Consider the following 22,985-nt stretch of genomic DNA (forward strand, 5'->3'; position numbering starts at 1 on the left):
AGAATTTGAAGAGAACACATTTCATTTATGTTATGGAAATGGATCACTAGGCATGGAGGGATTAGTTATTATTTCTTCTTTTTGCAAATTTGCTCTTTGTCTTCACACTGATCTTCAAGTGTTCTTTATATTTTGAGGATAAAAGTATTCTAAATATTTTACCACAGATGTTGAAATATTTTTCCTTTTTTTTGCTTTTAACGTATAACAGTTTTACATAGATAAACCAATTGATCATTTCCTTTAAAACTTAAAATACTTTTCCACATAGAGATTTAATAAATGTTAACTTTTTCTTCTTTTTATAGGTTAATTATTTAACTTTTTAAAAAATTCAGCTCTAATCTGTGTGGATTTTTTTTTCTTTTTGTATTACTGGGTATTAAACCCAGGGTCTTCATAATGACCTATATCACCAGCCCTTTTGATTTTTATTTTTTAAAATTTTGAGACCTAGTCTTGCTAAGTCACTAAGTGGCCCAAGCTGATTTTGAACTTGCAGTCTTCCTGCCTCAGCCTCACAGAGTTCTAGGCCTACAGGCATATGCCACCACACCAAGCTATTGGGGATTTTTGACTTGGGCATATTCTATGATGCAGGAGCAATAGCAGAAGCATGTAGAATTTACTGAATATTTATTATTTAGATATAAGCTTTTCTGAGGTAATTTCAGTGACTGTCAAAAGGTATTTTACCCCTCAAGCATAATACATGCTCCAAGTGAATGCCTGGGAATATTCCCTTAATCATGGGTTGTATGATAGATATTTCTTGTAACTTGAAAGTTTATTATGAAATAGTAATTAACTAATAATACTTTAATTCTACTTTGAATTGTTAATATTCAATTTGTACCCAAAAGAAGTTTAAGTATCTTACCCCAGAAATCCAATGTTGGCAGAAGTAACAGGCCAAGACTTTGTGGGTAGCAAACTGTGCTTTATATTAACATCATCATCTGCATCACCTTCTGAGCTGCTTCGGGCCACATCCGTGTGCAGTGGTCATCTTATTCCTCCAGTTGTCCTCTTTCCTTTTGTTAGGAAACGACTTGGATAACCATGAGGGTTCAAAGTGAAGAGAGTATTCTGAAGAGGATTAAGGACAATGTGTCTTGCACTCTAATTTTTTTAAAGTTAAACACTTTACTGTATTTTTGATTGTTTCGTTTTGTTTTTGTCTTTTTGAGACAGGGTCTTGCTATGCAGTTCATGTTGGCCTTGAGCTCACTTTATAGCCCAGGCTGACTTCAAACTCACAGCGATCCTCCTGCCTCAGCCTCCCAAGCGCTGGGATTTCAGGCGTGCGCCACCACATCTGGCCAACCATGTGGTTTTAAGAGCCCTGGAAGTTAACATTCATCAGCAGAGAATATCAGGAAGATACAGCTTCCAGCCTGGCTTAACCTTGGCACTCGAATAGTCTTGAAATTCCAGAGTCTGGATTAAAAACAAAGCCATTTCGTCCATGTCATCTGTTCTCATTCATGAAGGCCTACAATAGACATGTTGAAATGTTCTCTGGACTACACATATTTCCTCGATATATTTCATTTCTGACATTTTACATCCTGTTCATTAACTAAAACAGTGTACAAAAGCAAAACTTCTCCGGAATAGAGGGTGTTTCAGTTGTTGTACCTGCCAAATTCTGCTTATAGCTAAAAAGAGATGATGTATTTATAAGGATTTTTTTCTCTTATTTTTCTGAAACATCAAGATTAAGCAAAAATATTTTGAATTTTATAAACTATTCATTCACCCTTATTTCCCTAATGTAATGATCATAAAGAAAGCCAAGTTAGATGTTTCAGGTTTTAGAATCTGAATTGTTCTCTATGTTAGACTGAGCGAGGCAGAATTAAAGAACCATTTGCCTTGTTTTTTGAATTTCTTAAAAATTTACCTGCTATCTGAAATCTATTGTACATGTATTTAAAGGTGCAATAACAATTTTTCCATGGTAGAACAAGGCAAGAATGATATTAGAAAATATTAGAGAAAAAAGTGATGTATTCTGAGTATTAGAAAAGGGGGCTTTGGACCAGAGTTCAAAGTTACTTGCTCAGAATTTTATTTAGGAAATTCTAGGTTATTTCCATTGCATAGTTTTCTCCATTTATAAGGGGTGATCAAAAATACAGTGTTTAACTTTAAAAAAATTAGGGTGCAAGACACATTGTCCTTAATCCTCTTCAGAATACTCTCTTTACTTTGAACACTGTTACCCCTCATTCCTGCCACTTTCCTAAAGCGGTTCTAGAAGTCCTTTTTAGTGGGTGTCTTCATGCGGTGTGATCAGAAATTCAGTAGTGCTGTTACTGAGTGCCACCCAGCAGAGAGGCAGGCTCATAAAATAATATGCATGCCCTCATCCACGTTATTCACTGGCACTGGCACCGCAGGACTGCTGCCTCTTCCCCAGAGTCAAAGTGACCACGAAAGATAAACGTTTTGAACTGATTCAGGTTACTGAGGCAGCCATACCAGCACAACTAAAGACATAAAGAGGATCTCCCCAAACCACTTCAGAAAGTGGCATGAACAAGGAGGATCTAAACGTGTGCAGAGTGAGGGCGAGTATTCTGAAGGAAATTAAAGGCAATGTGTCTTTTGCTGTAATAAAGTTTTAAAAATTTAAGTGTACACTGTATTTTTCTATCACACTGTAGTACCTCTTCAGTTAGACTGAGAATGCTATGAAAGCCGTAATGGTACTCTTACTTTTAAATAAATCCAGACAGTACATCATTTCCTTACACATATTTCAGTATGTCTCTTAGTAAGGACTCCTTTATACATATTATAGGAGGTGGTCATAAGATGCAGTGAGTGTTGAAGTAAGCCCTCTGCTGCTGTTTGTGGCTGTGTAGTTGGGAAACCAACTCCACGGTAGTTTCCTTCAGGAACTGGGTACTTAAGATTTGTGGCAAATATGAAATCTACTTCTTCGCACAAAGCCCCTAATGAGAAATCCTTGTAACTCCTGAAATGGGATTAAATAAAATTTTGCATTATGAGAAATGAGAAATACCTTATTTTGGCAAATTTCTGACCCTTACTAAATTAATAAATGAGAATTCAGGTCTTTTGTCTTCATATACGTGGGCAGATAAAATATTTTATTAGCTACGTATAATTTATCTTATGTATGGCACATAGCTCTATCAGACATACTGTCCCACCCTTCCTAGCATGCTGCCGTCTGAATGGTGGGACAAGACAGCCGTCTTTTTGTCTGAAGGGTCACGGCTGTTCTGTGTTTCTTTGACTACTGGTTGTTTGTGTGCAGCTGCTCTCATTGATGGAATCCAATCTTGTCCTCGCCTAAGCATTTTTCTTGGGTGACACACAGTGGTGTACAACAAGGATTATTAATTTAACAAGTCAAAGGTTTTTCCCATCTGTTTTTTTGCCAGAGACAAACTTGGAAGGATTGGGTGAAATGTCAAATGAGAAATTTCTTTTTATAACATATTCTGCTCATTTCCCCCTGCTTTTAGGAGCCGGGAATCCCAAGTGCAAAATTGCAGTTGTTTTGGGGAGAACTAAAAGTCCTACTGAGTCCAGGTAATAAAGCATTCTGATTGGGAAATCTGTTAGAGACAATTCAACCTTTCCTTTTGTCCACTTAATTTACTTACAGCATTTGAGCTCACAAATCATAATAGTATAACATATACTGTGTAATTAAATATTTGCAGATCACAGATATTTTGCTAAAAGAGAGATCTGGAAAACATCTTAGACAATGTTGCTGTATATTCTTCCCTGAAGAATTTCTGGCATTAGGAAGTGTTACAGAATCATCTAGCTGTTTGGATTGGATATTAGATAGAACATTTTTCAGACTTGTCTATGATACTGACAGGATTAGATGTCTCTGTCAAAGGCCACAGCCTGGCAATGTTTCCTACAGACTTTCCCGGTTACCATTGTTGAGCAGAGACCCCAAACAACTTTCACTTATTTCCACATCACTGTTTTCATTCCCGATCACAGCCTGATCAGACTGTGCCAAGTGCGTCTTTTACACAGCTCACACTCTAGCTATGGTTGTCTTTGTGGCTACATGCTAACAACACTTCATTCTCTTAGCAGACTTTTCCTGTTTTTTCTTTTCACTAGACACAAACAACACAGCATGATTCTCGTTCCAATGAACACACCTGGAGTAGAATTAATAAGGCCGTTGTCAGTTTTTGGCTACATGGGTAAGTACGAAACATGAATGTCCACCCATTAGCAAGCAGAAGACTAGAATCTGGAGTAGCACCGAAGGGAATAGATAGTATTTGAATGTAGGAGATGTCATCTTGGGAATCCCTTTGGCCCTGGCAGCTCTCTTGCTGTGCAGGTGGAGTTGGAGATGGTGCTCATAAAGAGGCACCACGTTCGCCCTCACTTGGTTTACTGTTTGGAAAAGAGCAGGTTGTCTTTAAGGAACAGCAACTTTAGCTGCCTGTCTTCTCTCTCTTGTTTATGAATATGGGTTAACAAAACAGATACAGATAAAGTAAATCAAGGCAGCCTACAGTAGGATTAAATTTTTGTCTCCATGTTCAACTTTTCAATTAATCTTTCAGAGCTGTTAAACCGAAGTTGAGTTTTACCTTATTTGAGTGTAAAGCTTTTCCTTTCTTCTCTTGGGTATAATTTTTAAGAAACAAGGTTACTTTTGTTACCGACCGCACACACTTTGTTGGGTCCATGCTCTTCAGATCGTCCACTCAGCAAGTTTATGGAGCACCGAGCACTGTTCGAGGTCCTTGGGGCACATTAATAAAATCAGTAGACTAAGTTTCTTGCCCTTCTGCAGCTTACATGTTGCTGGAAGGAAATAAATAATAACGAGAAACATGGAAGCAGGTAAAGGATATAGCATGTCGCCAGGTGATGATGCTATGAAAAAGCTGACTGAATTTCATGTTCCTTTTCTCCATGGCTTTCTCTCTCTTGCTGAATGTGACTGATACATATGTTTGAACAGCAGAATAAGAATTGCAGCTTTATAGAACGTTTAACACCATAACCTTCTGTGAATGCCACTCTAGGATATGCTAAGTGAGGGGACAGATGGGACATACAGCTCGCAGGAGCAGATTACACATAGGAAGTTGGCGGGCTGCACAACAACCTCCTGAAAGACACCGAAATGAATTCAGAATGAAGGTGCCACTGCAGACCTACTTTTGAATTTTCAGTGTGAAAAATTAACCAGCATCTGTCCACTTCCGTATATATAAGGCCGAAAGAGACAGTGTGGGGAGGGCTGGTCATTAGTTCTGTTGGGAGAAGAGGTGGGGTCCACGTGAGGCTGTCTTTAGAACATGCTGAGGAGGAAGAGTGCTTCCAAGAGAAGGGAGCGAGTCTGCTCCCAGCCTCACGGGCCCAAACGCCCGCATTTTCAAGTGCGATGAGTGGAACGAGGCAAACACAGAGCGACGCGCCGGAGTGATGGCACCGTCTCTGCTTCCTGCCCACGCTGAGCCTGCCCTGCCCCTCCAGCAGGCCCTTGGCATCTTCGGGCACTGTGGGCCATCATGATGAAATAAGAAATTTGAGTGTATAACTCATTTTCAATTTTTTAAAACACTGAATCTTCCCCCCAACACACAAGCAAAATTCCTTTGGGATCCCATAAAAACTTGAAGTTTGTAGTCTTGTTAGAGTGTGAAACCCAGCCTTCGTTTTCCACGGCTCTACAGTTTCAGAGAATGAATTAGAAAACCTCTGAATCCAGTGCTTTGTAAAATCTTTCCTAACTCAGACAAGTGGTAAGTTTTCAGGACTGCTGGTGCTGCGTGTTCTGGGCTAAGATCTACCTGGGAATGTCATCACATATGGGTCTTGTAGAGCCTACTTTCTTTAAGTACTTGTACTCCTGAAGAGTAATTATACTTCTCTTTTTTAGTCAGCTCATTTGTGTCTTTAAAATTTTATGTTCTGTTTTATAGATTATTTACATGGAGGACATTTTGAGGTCCATTTTAATCAAGTACGAGTTCCTGCTTCCAATTTAATACTAGGTGAGATACACTTGGTAAAAACTGTTCTTTGGTATTGTCTCTTAGTACTTTCAGGATTAAATCTGGAAAAAATATCCAGTTGGCTTCTAGATACCTTCTATTCTTGTTTCCTCCATTTATCAAGAAAAAATTTCCATTTTGTAAATTTTCGTACATGAAATGGTAAAGTTTTGTTTACATGTTAGATGTGGTTTTGTGTATCACATCAGTTAAAAATACAGCTAAATATAAAAGCTAACCAATTCAGAGCAATGTATTTCTCCTAAGGTACAATCTGTTTTAGAAAACCTTAATACTTTCTGACTTCAAGTCTTACATTCAAAGTAGAAGAATGAATACCTCTGAACACTGCACTCTTAAAATACAGTGTTACTGAACTCATATTGGATTCCACCTGACCTTCAAAGAAATTTTCAAATCCCATCTTTTCATGAATGTTTTGTGTTTCTGATCTCACTCACTGAACAAGCCCCCGATCCCTGCCCAGCCCCAGGGCTGCAGAGGGCTACACACCGGCCCTCCTGTGCCTTTCTTGGTCGCTCCATCTCTGTAGCCCTTGTGCTTGTCCCCTGAGTGGGGCCCCCGTCTTAGCCACTGTGTAACTAGTGAGCGCTGGTAAAGTAGCTTATGCACAGTGAGCACTCCAAAATCAGTTCTAAATGTGATTGAAATGTTTAATGAGGGTGGCTTTAAAAAACATAGCAATCAACATTCCCATAAATGAATAGTGAATCTTCAAGAACTGGTTTTTTCCTTACCAGAAGGCCATTTTATTGAGAACAGCTCATCATCTTCCCAAGATGTGTGTAAATAATGAAGGGAATGGACAGTTTTCATGTTCTTTCTTTCTCACAGGTGAAGGGAGGGGATTTGAGATTTCCCAAGGCCGCCTCGGCCCTGGCAGAATCCACCACTGTATGAGAACAGTCGGGGTGGCAGAACGCGCTCTGCAGATCATGTGTGAGCGGGCAGCGCAGAGGGAAGCCTTTCAGAGGAAACTGTATGAACACGTAAGGGGCTAACTTACTGGGACTCCTCTTAGCCCTGTGTACTACACTAGCCTTGAGCAGAAATATTAGTGTGCAAGATATACATATAAGGTGATTCTTTCCCATAAAGTAATGGTGGCAAACCTATGGCGTGCATGTTATTGTGTTTTTCTTTTAAGACAAAAGACATTAATGTAGAGTTGTTTTTTTCTAAACTAAAATTTCAGTATTCAGGTTTAATTATATTGTTGGCACTTTATGATAAATAAGTGGGTTTTGGGTTGTAGTTTGGCCTTTGGTCTATAAAAGGTTGGCTGTCACTGCCATAAATCATATTACGTCTGCATCTAATATAGTCTGGTGAGAAGTGTCTATTTCTGTGCAAAGTTAAGTAGGTCCAAGGTACTGCCACACTGGAGCACACAGCGTGGGCAGCGGCTTCATTCCTAGACCCTCTTTCTGCAGAGCAGCTGGTACCTTAAAGCTCTCTGTGCACAGGAAGAGGCTGTGCTAGGAAGACAGACCTGCCTTCTTTATTTTTCTGGAAGGAATTAGGACAGATAAGCGGAAGCTATAGGAAAACAGCCCAGAGCTCTATAAAAGGAGGAACATTCTGTAAGGGAGATTTAAAGATGGAACGGATTGCTTCAAAAAACAGTTTCCTGTTACTGGAGAAATGCGTATAGAAATCGGTACCAACATTTGGTGGGATGTTCATAACTTCTAAAATTTTCTTCTATAAATTATATACTACTGAGTGTTATACACAAACTGCTATACACACAGTTACGTGTAGGCAATATAATCAAAATTAGTAAATGCATATCAACAGGGAAAAGGAGGCATCATTTCAAACTTCCTAGGAAAGCTTTTCTTAATAGAAAATGGAATAGCCAAATCATCCCCTTACAAAGATCTTCTAATTTTTAAGAAAGTAAGAACTATTATTAAATATGCAACATTTATTACTGCTAACATGTTTATATTAAGTCAAACTTGTGTTGACAGAATTGTATTTGTGTTTGTTGGACAACTATATTTTAATACACTGATCCTCTTGTAAAATACATTTATGGTCTTCTTGTAAAATTATACAAAACATGGGTAGCACATACCTGTAATTCCAACACTCGTATGTTGGAGACAGGAGGATTCCAAGTTCAGACCTAGCCTGTGCAACGTAGTGACTTGGCAAAACCCTGATTCAGAAAAATATTTGCAGTGTATGTTTTACAAACTAAATTCTTAGCGGCTATGCTTGCTTCCTCTGAAGTATTACATGCTCAGTATAATAGTAATAGTTACTAATGCTAATATTCTGTGAAGTATTTATGCTTATTCAGGATAAAATTGGTTAATTTGCAACACTTTTGAAAATAAAATATAGCCTGCTTTATGGTACCATTCCTAGGAATAGTTTATGGGGAACCCTTTTAGTATATGGTAAGGGCAGGGCTTCAGCTCTTTATGGAAACAGAGGCAAAAAAGTGTGAGCTTTTGAGGTCATAGATGCGACTTCTTTTTATAAAGAATAGTTAAAAAAAGAACAATAGCAAAATACAAATAAAATAAAACAACCACATTAAGAATGACACAGGGCTGCAAAACAAAATGATAGGAATTAACGTGGTTGTTATATTATATAGATGCAACTTTTTTAAGAAGCTGGGATAGCCAGATTCTTCTCCAAAAGCCCGAAGGCTGCTGCTGACTAAAGAGTTGTTCATGGCTTCTTCCCTGTTGCCTTTTCAAGCTGTCACCAAGTAGGCCCTGGCGCAGGCAGGGTAAGGGAGGACACAGCAAGCTGCGGCCCAGGCAGCCTCAACGCAAAACAGCCTTCTGGCCAGGGGCTGTGGTCAGGAGCGACGTGTCAGTGCTGCACAGGAGAGGAATTTCTGTCCGGCCTTTTAAAGTTAATGTACCGTGCAGAACGTGCCCGGGCTTTGTAAAGAGAGGCCTCTCTTCCCTGGAAACCTCACATCTGGCATAAATAAAAGATCTGGCAGAAGCAAAGAGATATGTGAGCGTGTCATAAACAGTCATCCGGGCAAGCTTCTTCCCCCTAATTGTGACTTCAACAAATTCCATTTTCCTGAATCTGGAGACTCCTTCCAGCTGTCTGCCAGATTACTGTAGACTCTGAAGCATAAAGTTCAGTTTTAGTAAATGAATTTGGCAGTTTCCTAGAGTGCTCAGTTTCTACCCACTTAAGGCTTTTTGGCAAATCCAGGGTCTGTAGAGACGCAGCTGAGAACATGTTCTTTATTCTGTAGTTAAGGAGCAAATGCATTTAGAGTCTCTTCATGAAGCTGTAACGACCCGATTTTTCATCCTTCAGAAAAATACTCATTGGGTGCCAGTGTGTTTGAAATTGTTGATTTACAGCCAGCTGTAAGCCTCTGAGGCAGTGCTGTCCAGTAGAAATACACATGGAGCCACAAATGTCATCTCCTGCTAGCATAACAACAGTTTTAAAAAGTAGAAAGAAACAGATAAAATTAATTTCAAATTTTTATTTAACTCAATACTGTCATATCTCGGTTCATGAACACCTCTGTTTGCAAACAGTTTGGTTCACAAACGAAAGTGTTCAGCAACATTTTGCTTCCCTTCACAAACTCCACACCAGGTAACAAATTAAGTTCCTAAACCGAGGCACCTGTACCAAGAGGTGGCCACTTCAGTGTGAAGTCAGTATAAAAGTGGTACTAATGAGATAGTTTGCATCCTGTTTTGGTGCCATTCTTTAAAATCTGGCATATATTTTACACTTCTAACACAGTGCATTTCAGATTGGGCAGCTTTCAAGTGCTTGTGGTTAGCGGCTGTCATTGAACATCGCTGCTCAGGGAAGCCCTAAGCAAACATCCTCTGCTGGAAAAAACGTCTCAGAGCAAATAAAACCAAGCATAAAAATAACTGGCAAAGGTTAGTGTGGTTTGAATCAGCACTGTAGTGTTCTGCCAGCCTAATTTATCTAACAGGCATTATTCTTCATTTTAAGTAATTCTGTTTATAGTTTGGAGGCAGAAAGCCCAATTTGGCCAAGCAGAAGTGTTCAGTCTGTCCCCGAGGCTTCAGGGCTGAGGTATGAATCAGTTTTTATTTGTGAGGTTTGTTTTCCGTATTCTTCCTGATACCTCTTCACTTCCAAATTCTGCAAGCAGGAGAGACCTCAGCATGTTCAGTGTGCTAAATGAGAAGCCAGTACCAGTTTTGTATTACACCTTCTACCTGAGATGATTACGGATACACACACCCGTGTGGGAAATAACACAGAGATCACTTATACCTTTAACCCACTTTCCCCCAGTAATAGCGGCTTGCAAGACTGTAGTACGCTGTCAGAACCGGTGTTGTGGACACGGTTAGGATGCAGAAGTCTTCCATCACTTCCCTCTTTGCTCTCTCACCCACCTCCTCCACACTTCCTGGCACTCACGAACATCTTCATAATTTTGTTGTTACACGAATGGAATTGTACCGCACATAAGTCTTTGGGGTTGGCTTTTTTACCCTGCCTTACTCTCTGGAGCCTCTTCTAGGTTATGTTTATCAACAGCTGGTTCTTTTTTATTGTCTGGTAGCGCTCCCAGTATGATGTCCTACACTTTACTTGACTATTTACCTTGAGGGATATGTAGGTTGCTTTCAATTTAGTGATACTACAAAATAAAGCTGCTTAAACATTTTTGTGACTATGTGTGTGAATAGAGGTCTTCATTTTTCTGAGATAAGTTCCCAAGAGTGCGATTCTTAGATCATATGGTTAGTTGCCTGTTTAATTTTTTTTAAAGACTGCCACACTCTGTTCTGTATTTCATTCTCACCAACTGCATATAAATGGTCTGGCTTCTCCCCATCCTCCGTGAGCATATGGTGCTGTTGCATTGTTTTGTTTTGTTGTTCAGTCATCCTGATTGGTTTGCAGCAATATCTCAAGTGGCTTTAATTTACATTGCCCTAATGGCTGATCACATTAACATTTTTCCTTGAGCTTATTTTCCATCGTAAGACATGAGCCAAAGGCTCAAAGTTTTATTTCTTCCTCCTGTTATCTATGCCAAAGGCTCATATTTTCCACCCGTGTTCTAAGTGTATCATTTGGTTTTAGACTGTTGACTTTTGAGAGTTTTTAAAAATATATTCTGGATACTACATTTCATCAGATATGGAGTTTATAAGTATTTTTCCCACTCTGGGTCTCATCTTTTCATCTTTGTTATAGGGTTATTTACACAGTACAGTATTTAATTTTAATGAACACTGAAAAATGAACTTGTCTTTTTTTTTGCTTTTATGGATCATGCTTTTAGCATTAAATCTAAGAACTCTGCCTTACCTTATATCCTGATGATTTTCTCCTATAATTCTTCCAAAAGCTTTACATTTTATGTTGGAGTGTGTGATATATTTTGAATTAATTTTTGTATAATGCATAGTACTTGGGTCAAGGTTGTTTGGTTTGGTTTTGCCTATAGATGTCCAGTTGTTGAGAAAGATGTTTTTCCTCTGCTGAGTTGTTTTAAGTCTATTTTTGGTTCTCTGTTATGTCCTAATTATGTGTCTCTCTGCCCACAGTCTTGCTTACTTCTCACGTCATGTCATACAGCTTGCCTTGAAATAAGCTCCAATGAGTCTTCTCACTTTATTCTTACCTCTCAAGTGTTACAGCTATTCTAGTTCCTTGTTTTTCCATATCATTTTTTAGAATAATCTTGTTTATATCTGTAACAAAATCTTGCTAGGATTGTGATAGGAATTATGTTAAACCTATATACCATTGTAGGAAGAATCGATATCTTTATTGTAGTGAGTTTCCTATTGGTACTGGGAATTGAACTCAGGACCTTGCACTTGTCAGGCAGGCACTGTGCTGCCTAGCTATATCCCCAGCCTGGATTTCCTATTCTGTAAACATGGTGCAGTACACCTCTCCATTGATTTCTGTCATATGTGTAGCGCTTCAGTACACATATCATATATGTCTTGTCATGCAGTCATGAACCACATGACTATGTTTTGATCAATGATGGATTGTTTATATGATGGTGGTCCCATGACTGTATTGCTTAGTGGCATCACAGCTGTTTTAGTTTGTGTAAATACCCTTTATGCTGTTCACATACCAACAAAATCATAATATAGTTCTCAGAATGCATTTCATAGTTAAGCAACTTATGGCTTGATTTACACATAAATATTTTTGAGTAATTATAAATGGTATTATATTTTTAATTTCAGTGTCCATTTGTTTTTGACTAGTATTTATAAATTCAGTTGATCTTTATATATTTATCTGGTATCCTGTGATCTTGCTGAATTCATTTATTCTTTCTAAGACTTTTTGTAGGTCACTTGGGATTTTTCCTAGTCATGATGTCTACACAGTTTTACTTCTTCCTTCCTATTGTCTGTGCTTTTTATTTTCTTGCCTTTTATTTTCTTTTGTTGAATAAGAGTGGTGAAATCTGCTATACTTGCCTTGTTCACAAATTTGAGGGAGCCTTAAGCATAATGTGAGCTCAGGTTTTGGTCGATGCTCCTTATCCCGTTCAGTTCCTCGTACAGCCAGTGTTCGGAGACTTTGTTATGAGAGTTAACAACCTGACAAACGATTTTTCTGTGTTGAATTATATGATCATGTGCTTTTCTTCTCTAGCATGTTAATGGGGTGGAACATATTGATTGATTTTCAAATACTGAACCAGCTTTGCATCCCTGGAAAAATTCCACTTTGTCATAATTGTTTTTATGTGTTTCTGAATTGTTTGCTAATATTTTGACATATAACAATTATATTTTTGAGGAACCGTGTGATGCTTTTATAAATGCATACATTGTGTAATGGTCAAATCAAGGTACAAATCATAGGTACCTCCTCAAACATTTATCACTTCTTTGTAGTAAAAACTTGAAAAATCCTTGCTTCTGGCTTTTATTTGGAAATATACAGTACATTATCATTATCTGTAGTTAGCCTACTGTGCAGTAGAACATGGGAACTTATTTCTCCTATGTGTAGCTTAGACCCATTAACCTACCAAGGCCCCTCTCCCCCTCCCGGACCCTGCTCTTCCGCAGCCTCTGGAAACCATTATTGTGCCGATTGCTGGTAGTTGGTTAAGGACTTTTGCGTCTGCGTTGGTAAGGTGTATTGATCTGCTTTTCCTTTTTCATGTTGCTTTTATTTCCTATTGCCTTTATGTGGTTCTAGCATCAGGGTAATCCTAGCTTTACAAAATGGTTTGGGAAGTGTTCCATTCTTTCAGTTTCTGGAAGACACTGTCTAGAATTGATGTTGATTTTTTTTTGAAGATCTGGTAGACTTTTCCTATACTGTTTGGACTAGGAAATTTGGGAGATAGAGAAGGACGATAAAATTTAAAATCAGTTTCCTTAATATTTTGTACTGGGTGAGTCGTGGTAGCTTGTTTTTTGGAGGAAGTATCCATTTTGTCTAAGGCATCAGTTTTGTATTTACTCACTCACGTATTCTGTTACCAAGATCTTCTTTTCACTGTTTTCCCCTATTTTGTTGTCAGTTTTATTTATCTTTGCTCTTTATTATTTCCTTTTGCTTTGAGGGTATTTTACTATTCTAAGATTTTAAGGTGATCACATAGATTTTTGAGATATTTTCCCTTTTATCTATTACATGGATTTTAGTGCTATGAATTTCCCTGTCAGAACCACTTTACCTGTACCCCACAGATTTTGAGATGTTCTGTTTTTATTTTCATTGAGTTCCATGTATTTTTAATTTCTCTTGAGAGTCTTTTTTTTGATCCATAGATTATTTAGAAGTATCTCACATAATTTCTGAATAGTTTGATTTTCCTGTTTTCTTTCTGCTATTAATTTCTAGTTTGACTTTATTGTAGTCACAAAACAAACTCTATTATTTCACTTTTTTGTATTTGTTGAGATTTGTTTTATGGCCCAGGACATGGTTTCTCTTACTGTATGTCCTATGGCCTCTTGAAAGAATGTGTATTCAGCTGTTGTTGGGTGTCCTATAAATGCCTGCTAGCTCTTGGTGGCTGATGGTGGCACCAAGTTCCTCCGTTACTGCCTACCTGAATTTTTGCGAGTTGTTCTGCCATTTGTTCAGAGAGACGGATGCTGAAGTCTCAAGTGAGTCATCTCAGAGGATGTAGAAATAGCAAAAACATCAAAAGAGGATCAACAATGTTAGCCAATAGGGCAGTGCAAATTAAAACCACAGTATCTCTGCATGCTTTATGATGACTAAAGTACCATTTTAAAAACTACTGAAAATGGGTCAGTGATTTAGGGGAAAACTGGAGCTCCCATATGCTATTGGTTGGAATGGTAAAGCCACCTTGACAAACTGATAACATTTAGCACTGACCAAATAATTCCACACCTGGTGTCTGCTTTAAAAAATGAAAATGTATATCCATACAACGATCCAGATACAAATGTGTACAGAAGCTCTATGAATAACCCAAAACTGGAAACAACCCAAGTGAATGGATAAACAAACTGTGATACACCCCGGTAATGGAATTCTGCCTGGCAATACAGAGGATGGACTCTTCATACACAGAACACTGGGTGTAACTCCGAGGCATTAAGCTCAGTGAATGAAGCAAGTCTCAAGAGAAGTGATGCTTAGAGATTCCATTTGTATGACATTCTGGAAAGGGCAGTAGTGGTGAAGAACCTATCAGCAGTTGCCAGAGGTTAGGTGGGGTGGACAGCGTGACCAAAAGGGGGCAGCGCTAGGGAGTTTTTGAGGAGGTAGAACTATTCTGTATCCCATTTGTGCGTATACTGACCTACATTCATAGAACTCTGCACCAGATAAAAAGATAATTGTATACAAATAAATAATAACACAGTGAAGGGCTGCTGGGCCGTGCCCACTCTGGCACCGCCTGGAAGTATGCCGTTATACTAGTGGTATAACTAGTGCCACTGCCGCTGCCATCCAGCCAGGTTTGGTGAAAGCATGTGGCGTGCGTTCCGGAGGGCTGAGGTGTGATTTGGCAGTAGGACAGTGGCTCAGTTCAGAAATCGTGACTTCGGACAGTAAGATACACAAATATCTTTCTAAACAAATACAGTTTCTTTCTAAAATGTTCCAATTCTAACTGTAATATTCCACAGGTATGGGGCTAGGCCGATACGAAACAACTTGTTTATTTGAAAATATATACAGTAGGACTTATAAACAGTCATTGGGCTAGCAAGTGTGTTCACCAATCTGTAAGACTGCGTTACCTGTGGATGTTGGACACCAGCTTATCTCCTTCCCTTCGTCCCGTACAGGAGGTTGTGGCCCACTGGATTGCTGAAAGTCGCATTGCCATTGAGGAGATCCGCTTGTTAACCCTGAAAGCTGCCCACAACATAGATACTCTGGGCAGTGCTGGTGCTAGGAAAGAGGTGAGGCAACCCTGGACCGCCAGCCACAGAGCTTTCTTTAGTTTCTCCCAGCCTTCAGCAGTGCGGGTCTCATGGCACCTTGAAGGCACTGAGAATATTAGAAGCTCCTGGGTGACGTTGGTTTAAAGACTATAAATGAGCCTGGTATGGTGATGCATGCCTGTAATGACAGCTGCTCAGTAGACTGAGGCAGGAAGACCACAAGTTCAAGGCCAGCCTGAATTCCTGAGACCCTGTCTCAAAATAAAGAATAAAAATGTACATGTACCGCCTCTCCACAATGAATGCTACCAGTACATATTGCAAACATGTACTAATAAAAATTAAAATTAAAAAAGAATGAGACTTATAAGTAGCTGAAAAAAGAAAGAAAAAAGGGCTGGAATGCAGCTGGGTGGCTTATCTAGCATGCATCTGGCCCTGGATTCAATCCCTAGGACCACACACACACACACACACACACACACACACACACACACACACACAGTCCTAGGTATCTATCACTTGCTAGCTTTCCTTTCACTGTGCTACTTCATGAGGTGCAGCACAGAATGGGTAGATGCTGGGCTCTCCATGGAGCTGGCATTGATAGTAACCACTGCTCCACTTTCTGCTTGGCTGGGACCATGGGCAGAGAATTTAATCTTTCCACCCTTGTCCTGGGCTTCTTGTGGAGAGTAACTTAAATGGAAAGGATATTCTGCCATGGAGTGAATATTTTATGAAGGGCTCCTGATGCCCTCGCTGCCTTCTTATGTTCTGGCTTACGTGGATTAAGGACATAATCATTTAATTCTTTAAAAACCCATAAAATTGCTAAGGTAAAACTGATCAGTGGAGCAGAGGCCCTTACACTGTTTTTATGACCTTGAACGTGATGAGTGTGACCTGTGAACTGCCTGAAACTGTTTTGGAAGGAAGGAAAGTTACAAATAAAAGAATAAAATGTGATTTGGAAGAGATAATACTTTTATAAAAGTCTGTATTGACTGAAATATAAGCCATTAACTGCATTTCAGCAGATCTATTTGTTGGCTGTTAAGTGTGACTTGGGCGTGGGAAAGTTCCCTTGTTTCAATTCACAGAGAAAAAAATATAGATTATATCAAATTTGGCACGTTGTGTAGAGTCTAAGGAAGAAGCTTTCTGTTCACATTCTGCTTGTGCAGATCGCAATGATCAAGGTGGTGGCTCCCCGGGCTGTCTGCAGGATCGTTGACCGAGCCATCCAGGTGTGCGGCGGGGCGGGCGTCTCCCAGGACCAGCCGCTGGCTAACATGTGAGTAGATGGTGTTTCACAGTATCCACTTCGGACAGACGAGATTTCAAAATCTGTCAGTGACACACATACAAATATGTGGCAATTAAAAAGGAAATGAGATCTACAGATGCTTGGACTTTAGTTGTTGAGGAAGAAAATAAAGCGCAGAACTGACCTTAAAATGTAACCGAGGCTCTATGAAGTGACGCGGGGACTGTGGCATAGAGCTCCGCGCGGAGACACAGTCACTGTCGGGAGCACAGTCGCCGTCTCCCTCCTTTGCGCTCACGTGTACACTGAGGCACCCGCTGAGGGTTCCACCCGGAAACGGGGGGAGGTGCGCCCAGAGCCAGCATGTGTCCCCTAGGACTGGGTGCTGCCCCCGGGGCTGCAGGTCCATTTGCACCCGTGCGTGCTGTGACCTCCTGTGTCCTGGTTCCGGTTCCTGGGAGACAGGGAACATCTGCATATGCCCCATCTGTCTCTCCACACAAGTCAGCCCGCACCTGGACTCTTACAGCAGAGGGAGAGTTGCGCACCCTGTCAATTTCCCAGCTAAAGAACTAAACACATAGTGTCGTGCCATTTGCTGCCTGCGGCTTACCTAAAATGTCTTAGTCATAGCAACTGCTGGCAACATGTAGCACGTCCCACTGTGCCTTGCCATTTAGGGTTCTACTTTCTGGAGTTAGGAGCTTCACTTTATTAGGAGCTCACATCAATTGCATGTCTCAGCGGGGTTTAGTGTGGGGTTTCCATACTTGCTTACGGCGTGTACCGATCAAATCCAGCCACTTTTTCTATGTCTTGCTCCTACTCCCTTCCTGATCCCTATTAAGCAAGATTCTACTTTCAGATCGACCAGTTTTAGTTTCCAAATATGAGAGAGAACATGTGGTGTGTGTCTTCCTGTATCTGTCTTCTTTTGACTTAATGTAATGTGGACCAGTCCCATTCATTGTGCTACAGATGACAGGATTTCCTCCTTTATGGCTGAATAATGCAGCATCGGTGTATACACGTTTCTTCACCCACTCATCCGTTAATGGGCACCAGCCTGTCTTTACCTTAGCTGTTGTGAGTAGTGTTCAGTGAACACGGACGTGCGAGTTTCTCTTTGGTATACCACCTTCACTGTCTCTGCACGTATACCCTGAAGTGGCAAATAGAGCATATGGTAGGTTTATTTTCAGTTTCTTGAAGAAACTCCATACTTTATAGTGACTGTACTAATTGATATTCCCACCAAAAGTGTGTAAGAGTTCCTTTTCCTTTTTACACTTGCCAGTATTTGTTATGTTTTTTCTTTTTTTATGGTAACCATCTGTCTTAGTTACTTTTCTCTGGTTGCTGAGACAAAATACCTGGCACCTAGAATTAAGGAAGGAAAGGTTTATTTAGCTCACAGTTTCTGGAGGTTTCAGCCCATACTCGACTGGCTCCAAGGCAGAGTGGCACATGCCAGAGGGCAACAGTTCATGGCCGTGGAAGACAGCAAAAGCACCAAGAGCAAAAGCGGGGGAGCGGCAGCAAGCAGCCTCTTTCCCTCCCTTACACTGTATGCAAACTACCTGTCCCAGGATGGGTGTAGCACTCATACCAATAATCCCAGCATTCTACCAGGATCAATCATGAACTCTAGAAGCCTGCCCCATGACTGCATGAGGCTTTGGGGGGACATCTAGACACAAACCATAACACCATCCTAACTAGAGTGGCATGATATCCTATGTAATTTTGATTTTGATTTCTCTATTTCTTTGCTGAATTTCTCATCAAAAAACTTGCACTGTCTTTCTGATTTCATTTAACAGTTTTCTATATTCTCTTAGATCTCATTAAACTTTATTTATTACTCATTCTTTTATTTTCTCCATCAGTTATTTCATCACAATTTCTTTGGGCTCTTTGCTAGAAAGTCATTCTGTTCTTGTGGAAGTGTCATATTACCTGGCTTTTTCATATTTTTTGTGTTCCTACATTGAGATTTGTACACCTGTTGTATCAGTTGTATCTATAATAGTGATAGTCAAATTTCAGTAGCTGTGAGAAAATGCCTGAGTAAATCAACATAAAGGAGGAAAGGTTTACTCTGGCTCACACTTTCAGAGGTCTCAGTCCGTGTTCAGCTGGCTCTGTTATTTTAGAGCCTTTAGCAAGGCTGTACGTCATGGCAGAAGAAAGGCGTGGTGGAAGAGTGCAGCCCATTCATGATGGCCAGAAGGAGGTAGGAAGGAGAAATGAAGGAGCGAGAGACGGTTCAGGGCTGCGACGTGGTCTTCAGAGGCATGTCTCCACTGACCCTGTCTTCCAACTGGATCCCACCCACTCCCACTTGCATCAGCAGCTGGGGACCAGCCCATCCACACCTGAGCCTTTACAGGCCATTCCAGTGCCAGACTATAACAGCCACTTTTATGGGTTGGCCGTTGTAGCAAGTGGCGTTCCCTTGAAATACTTTGGAGTGTGGGTGTGAATAAAGCAATGTTGGCTTTATTTCTAGCTGGGCATCCATAGTGTACTTTCCTTATAGATTCCTTGGCTGTGGTTAGTAACTTTGGGCAGAGCGTGTACTGTGTCGAAGTCAAAGAAACCTACTGTTTCTGTGGGCCATGCAAGAGTGGGGCCATTGCAGCACTTGGAGCAGCTGTGCAGACAGCAGCAGTGCTCTCTGTGTGACTCCTACGCTGGGAGTAGTGACCCTCCTGGGCAGCGGGGATTTCCCTAGGCGCCACTGATTTTAGCTCTGCTGCCAGCGGTGAGGGCTGCAGCAGAGGCGAGGGGCTGGAAGAATTTGTCTCCCAGGTCAGTGGTCCCCAGCCAGGTGCTGCATGGGAGAGGCGGCGGCAGGAACCACGGTGGCAGCTCCTGCTGTTCTCACTCGCTTCTGACACCAGCATGTGTTTGGGGGACACGGCAGTGCAGCCACCATGGGAGGGTAGTGGCAGCAGGAACACTGACGACCTCTCTGCATGGGGGGCAGTGCACACCCGGGGGGAGTGGGCACCGGCTGGGGCCAAGGCTTTTTTCTCACAAACCCTTTATCTGAAGTGAGTGCCTGTGAGCACTGGCTGACCCAGGGCAAGTTTCTCTGAGCCTTCTTTTACCTTGTGCACCTGGGGACAGAGTGACAGCTGGAGCCGCAGAGCTCCCTACAGCCCTGTCGTCATGCCCTCTGCACAGGAGAGCAGCAGGAACCACGGTGTCCCTCCCTGCCTGTCGGGAACAGGAACCTGAGCGGGGTTGGAGGGAAGGCGCGGGAACCTGGAGCACCTGCCTGCAGTCCTGGCTCAGCCCGAGGCCACGTGTGTGACTCAGCCTTGATCTCAGCGGCCAATGGTCTTGTCGCTTGGTTCTCGAGACCACTTTCCTCTGTTTTGTCAACTGTCCACCTAATAATACGAGGTTCCCAGTTGGGCTTGGATCATCGTCATTCTGCTGGACTAAGTTGGGTTCACCAGGCAGCTATCCCCAAAGCCAGAGCAGGACAGGCCCACAGATGTGGACGTGCAGGGGTTTCTGAGCTCCAGAGTCCAAACCCAGACTCTAGCTCCCTTCAAGATGGCTCCTGGCTACAGAAGCCTGGAGTTTCTCTGGTAGATAATGTGAGCTCTTTTCCAAAGCAAGTCTGTGCGGACTTCAAGTTACTCACCTGAGTGGGCCGCAAACCTGTGAGGCTTATAAAACCCTCAAGTCGTTAGGACTGGAGTGCCAGCATGCACACTGGTAGTTTGCAAGGGCAGGTCCTTTTATTTCTGCCTCTGCAAAGGACGGACTTCCCTCCTCTGGCTGAGTAGCAGGTCTTTGGTCTCTCACTGTGCTCTCCTCCCACATCTCTCAATTCTCCGAGTTTCCGGTCTCACCGATTTCCAGCATTCTCCTGGGTCGCTCATCTCAGAGTGCAGCTCTATGCCTGTACACCGGTTCTTTAGGGAGGAGGAGGTGAGCATTAGGCGCCTTTATTCAACCATCTTTAAACTCCCACGTTGGAAATTTTAAAAGGCATCTTGGAAGCCCTTTAGCTTTCTTCCTTGATTTTCCTTGTACTCTTTGTCTTGGTGGGGTCAATATTGCCACGGTTTAGAATGAACACATTAAAATATCATGTTCCTCTTTGACAGCTCCCACAGCCGCTGCCTGTTTTTTCCCAGGTATGCCCTAACACGAACTCTGCGCTTAGCAGATGGGCCTGACGAAGTCCACCTCTCAGCAGTTGCAAAAATGGAGCTGCGGGAACAAGCCAAAAGGTTGAGAGCCAAGATGTGAGAGAGGAGCACTGCCCCCTCCAGAGGCAGAGGGCTCCTTCACTCAGCCTCAGTCAGCGCTAGTGTTTGATTCCTTGGAGTCTGAGCAAAGGGTAATGACCTGTGCTAAAGATTTTGGTATCTGTTTGTTCAGGGGTTTTGTGATTTCGAGAGTCACACAGATGTGTGTTAACTAAGGAAGACCGTAGCTGCTGTCCTTATGTCTAGTACCTCAGTGGGTTAGCATCTGCTTTTTAATGCAAATTGTGACCAGATCACGGAATAAATTGAGAGTTATTTCTAAAGCACAAACATAGATCTTCCACTTTTTGATTTTCAGAACTTGTTCATGGAAGTAAATAACTCAAAATATTTCCTCTTGCTTTGAAAAACATAGCTAGACCCCTTTTCAACACTGGGCTGTAGGGGTTAATTTAACACTGCAGAGTATTTGCACTAGAGAAAGATGCACAGCTGGCTGGCTTATTTTAGAATTCATTTAAATGTAAGCCTCTTCATCATTGAATAGGGAACACTAATGTATTAAATCTAAATGGCTTAAAAATTTGTAAGAAAACCTCACATTTTATGAGAGAATTTAGGTGTCATTTTATTTTAAAAATGTTGAGAAGAGTGAAGAGTTTGAGGGAAAGAAGTGCTTTCCTGGGTTTTGTTAAGAGATGGAAGGCAGCGCACTCTGCAAGATGTGCTGCTGGCAGCAGTGTCCTCCCACACTCATAGCTGCCAGCTACAGGTGACCTGGGCGCCTGAGGTGTGGCTTGTGTCCCTGAGGAGGGCGAGTTTTAATTTTAAAAAGCTGCAACTTAAATACTGATGCTTGGCTCAGTTACTGGGAAAGCTTTTCAGGATGCTGGGGATGAGGCGGCTCTGTCAATCTACCTTTTCATCTGTAAGCTTTATGAAATCTAAATACAAAGTATTTTGAATCAAAATTTGGCATCCAAATAGCGTAAAATGTATACCAGGTTTTGAAAATTCAGCATGAAAAATTCAAAACATCTTATTAATACCTTTTATATTGATTACCTATTGAAAAATTTTTGAAATACTGAATAAAAAATATTAAAACTAATTTCTGCTGTTTCTTGTTGTGTTTTTAGTGTGGGTGCCATGGGAATTGATAAATTTTAAATCTTCAAATGTGGGTTTTATTTCTAAAAGCGTTTGCTTTTTGAGGAAGTGTGCATATCAGGCGGGCGCACTGGTGTGCGGGGTCTCTGTCACAATGTGCACTTCTTGGGCCGAGTGCAGAGGCAGGGAGCAGGACTCCGACGGCACCAAGCTCCTACCCTTGGTGTACGGGCTCTGGCACCTCTTCCGCCCTCTCTGTACCTCACTTCCCTGCTGTACATTGGGATCAGTTTTTTAACCGTAAGGCCCGTTACCTGCCTAGGGTTTGTTGTGAGGGTTACTAAAGCCATGGAGAAGCACCTGGAAATTTGTGGAACACAACAAATTACTTCATGAGGTCTTATTTGAAGGAGATAAAACCTTATAACCCAAACTATTTGACCTTATTAATAATTTTAGAAGTTGTGATTTAGAAGAGATAAGGACTTTTTAAAGTAACTGGAATGAAAAGTTATGTCTGCTTGTCATAATCCTGTGGTAACTGCTCTCTACCTTTGAGGAAGGCTGGCTGAACTGGTTGCTTTGCGTTTCAGTGAACCATGCCGTGCACCTAGCAGTCCCTGAGGCAAGCTGCCCCATGCGATCCATACTGACCTCTTCCCCTACCTTTAATTTAATTTGTTCAGGGAAAGTCACGTTTAACACAATCACAGCAGGGCTGCAATTCACGTCTCACTGCCAGGCGGCGCTGAACCAGCACTGGTACGTGCATGGGACAGTTCTATCAGGTGGAACAAGCTTCCAGATGAGAACATTATAAAGGTTTTTTTCTGAAAAGGAAGAACTCCAAATTGTACCATCAGAAGATAAAGGGCCCTTTGCCCTGGTCACAGTGAGTGAATTGACTCACTAGATCCTTGAGCTTCCGGCCAATTCCAGGGTTTTGTCTCCTCAG

At 41.4% G+C, this 22,985-nt stretch overlaps 1 protein-coding gene across 2 annotated transcripts in view; it reads left to right on the forward strand.

Annotated features, from left to right (window-relative positions):
* Positions 1 to 22,031, forward strand: part of Acad11 (acyl-CoA dehydrogenase family, member 11) — a gene marked incomplete at its 5' end in the record, with an annotated part of 81,459 nt that extends 59,428 nt beyond the window's left edge. The window contains 7 exon segments of one of the 2 annotated variants that reach the window (XM_005406834.2): positions 3,504 to 3,570; positions 4,129 to 4,214; positions 5,958 to 6,029; positions 6,885 to 7,039; positions 15,317 to 15,433; positions 16,603 to 16,712; positions 20,816 to 22,031. In XM_005406834.2, the coding sequence (XP_005406891.1) occupies positions 3,504 to 3,570; positions 4,129 to 4,214; positions 5,958 to 6,029; positions 6,885 to 7,039; positions 15,317 to 15,433; positions 16,603 to 16,712; positions 20,816 to 20,960 (752 nt within the window). In that variant the 3' untranslated portion in view covers positions 20,961 to 22,031. 2 annotated transcript variants of the gene reach the window in all.
* Positions 22,032 to 22,985: the final 954 nt, after the last annotated feature.

This window comes from Chinchilla lanigera, unplaced genomic scaffold (genome assembly GCF_000276665.1).
Source record: "Chinchilla lanigera isolate Chin_1 unplaced genomic scaffold, ChiLan1.0 scaffold00100, whole genome shotgun sequence".
NCBI classification, from domain to species: Eukaryota; Metazoa; Chordata; class Mammalia; order Rodentia; family Chinchillidae; genus Chinchilla; species Chinchilla lanigera.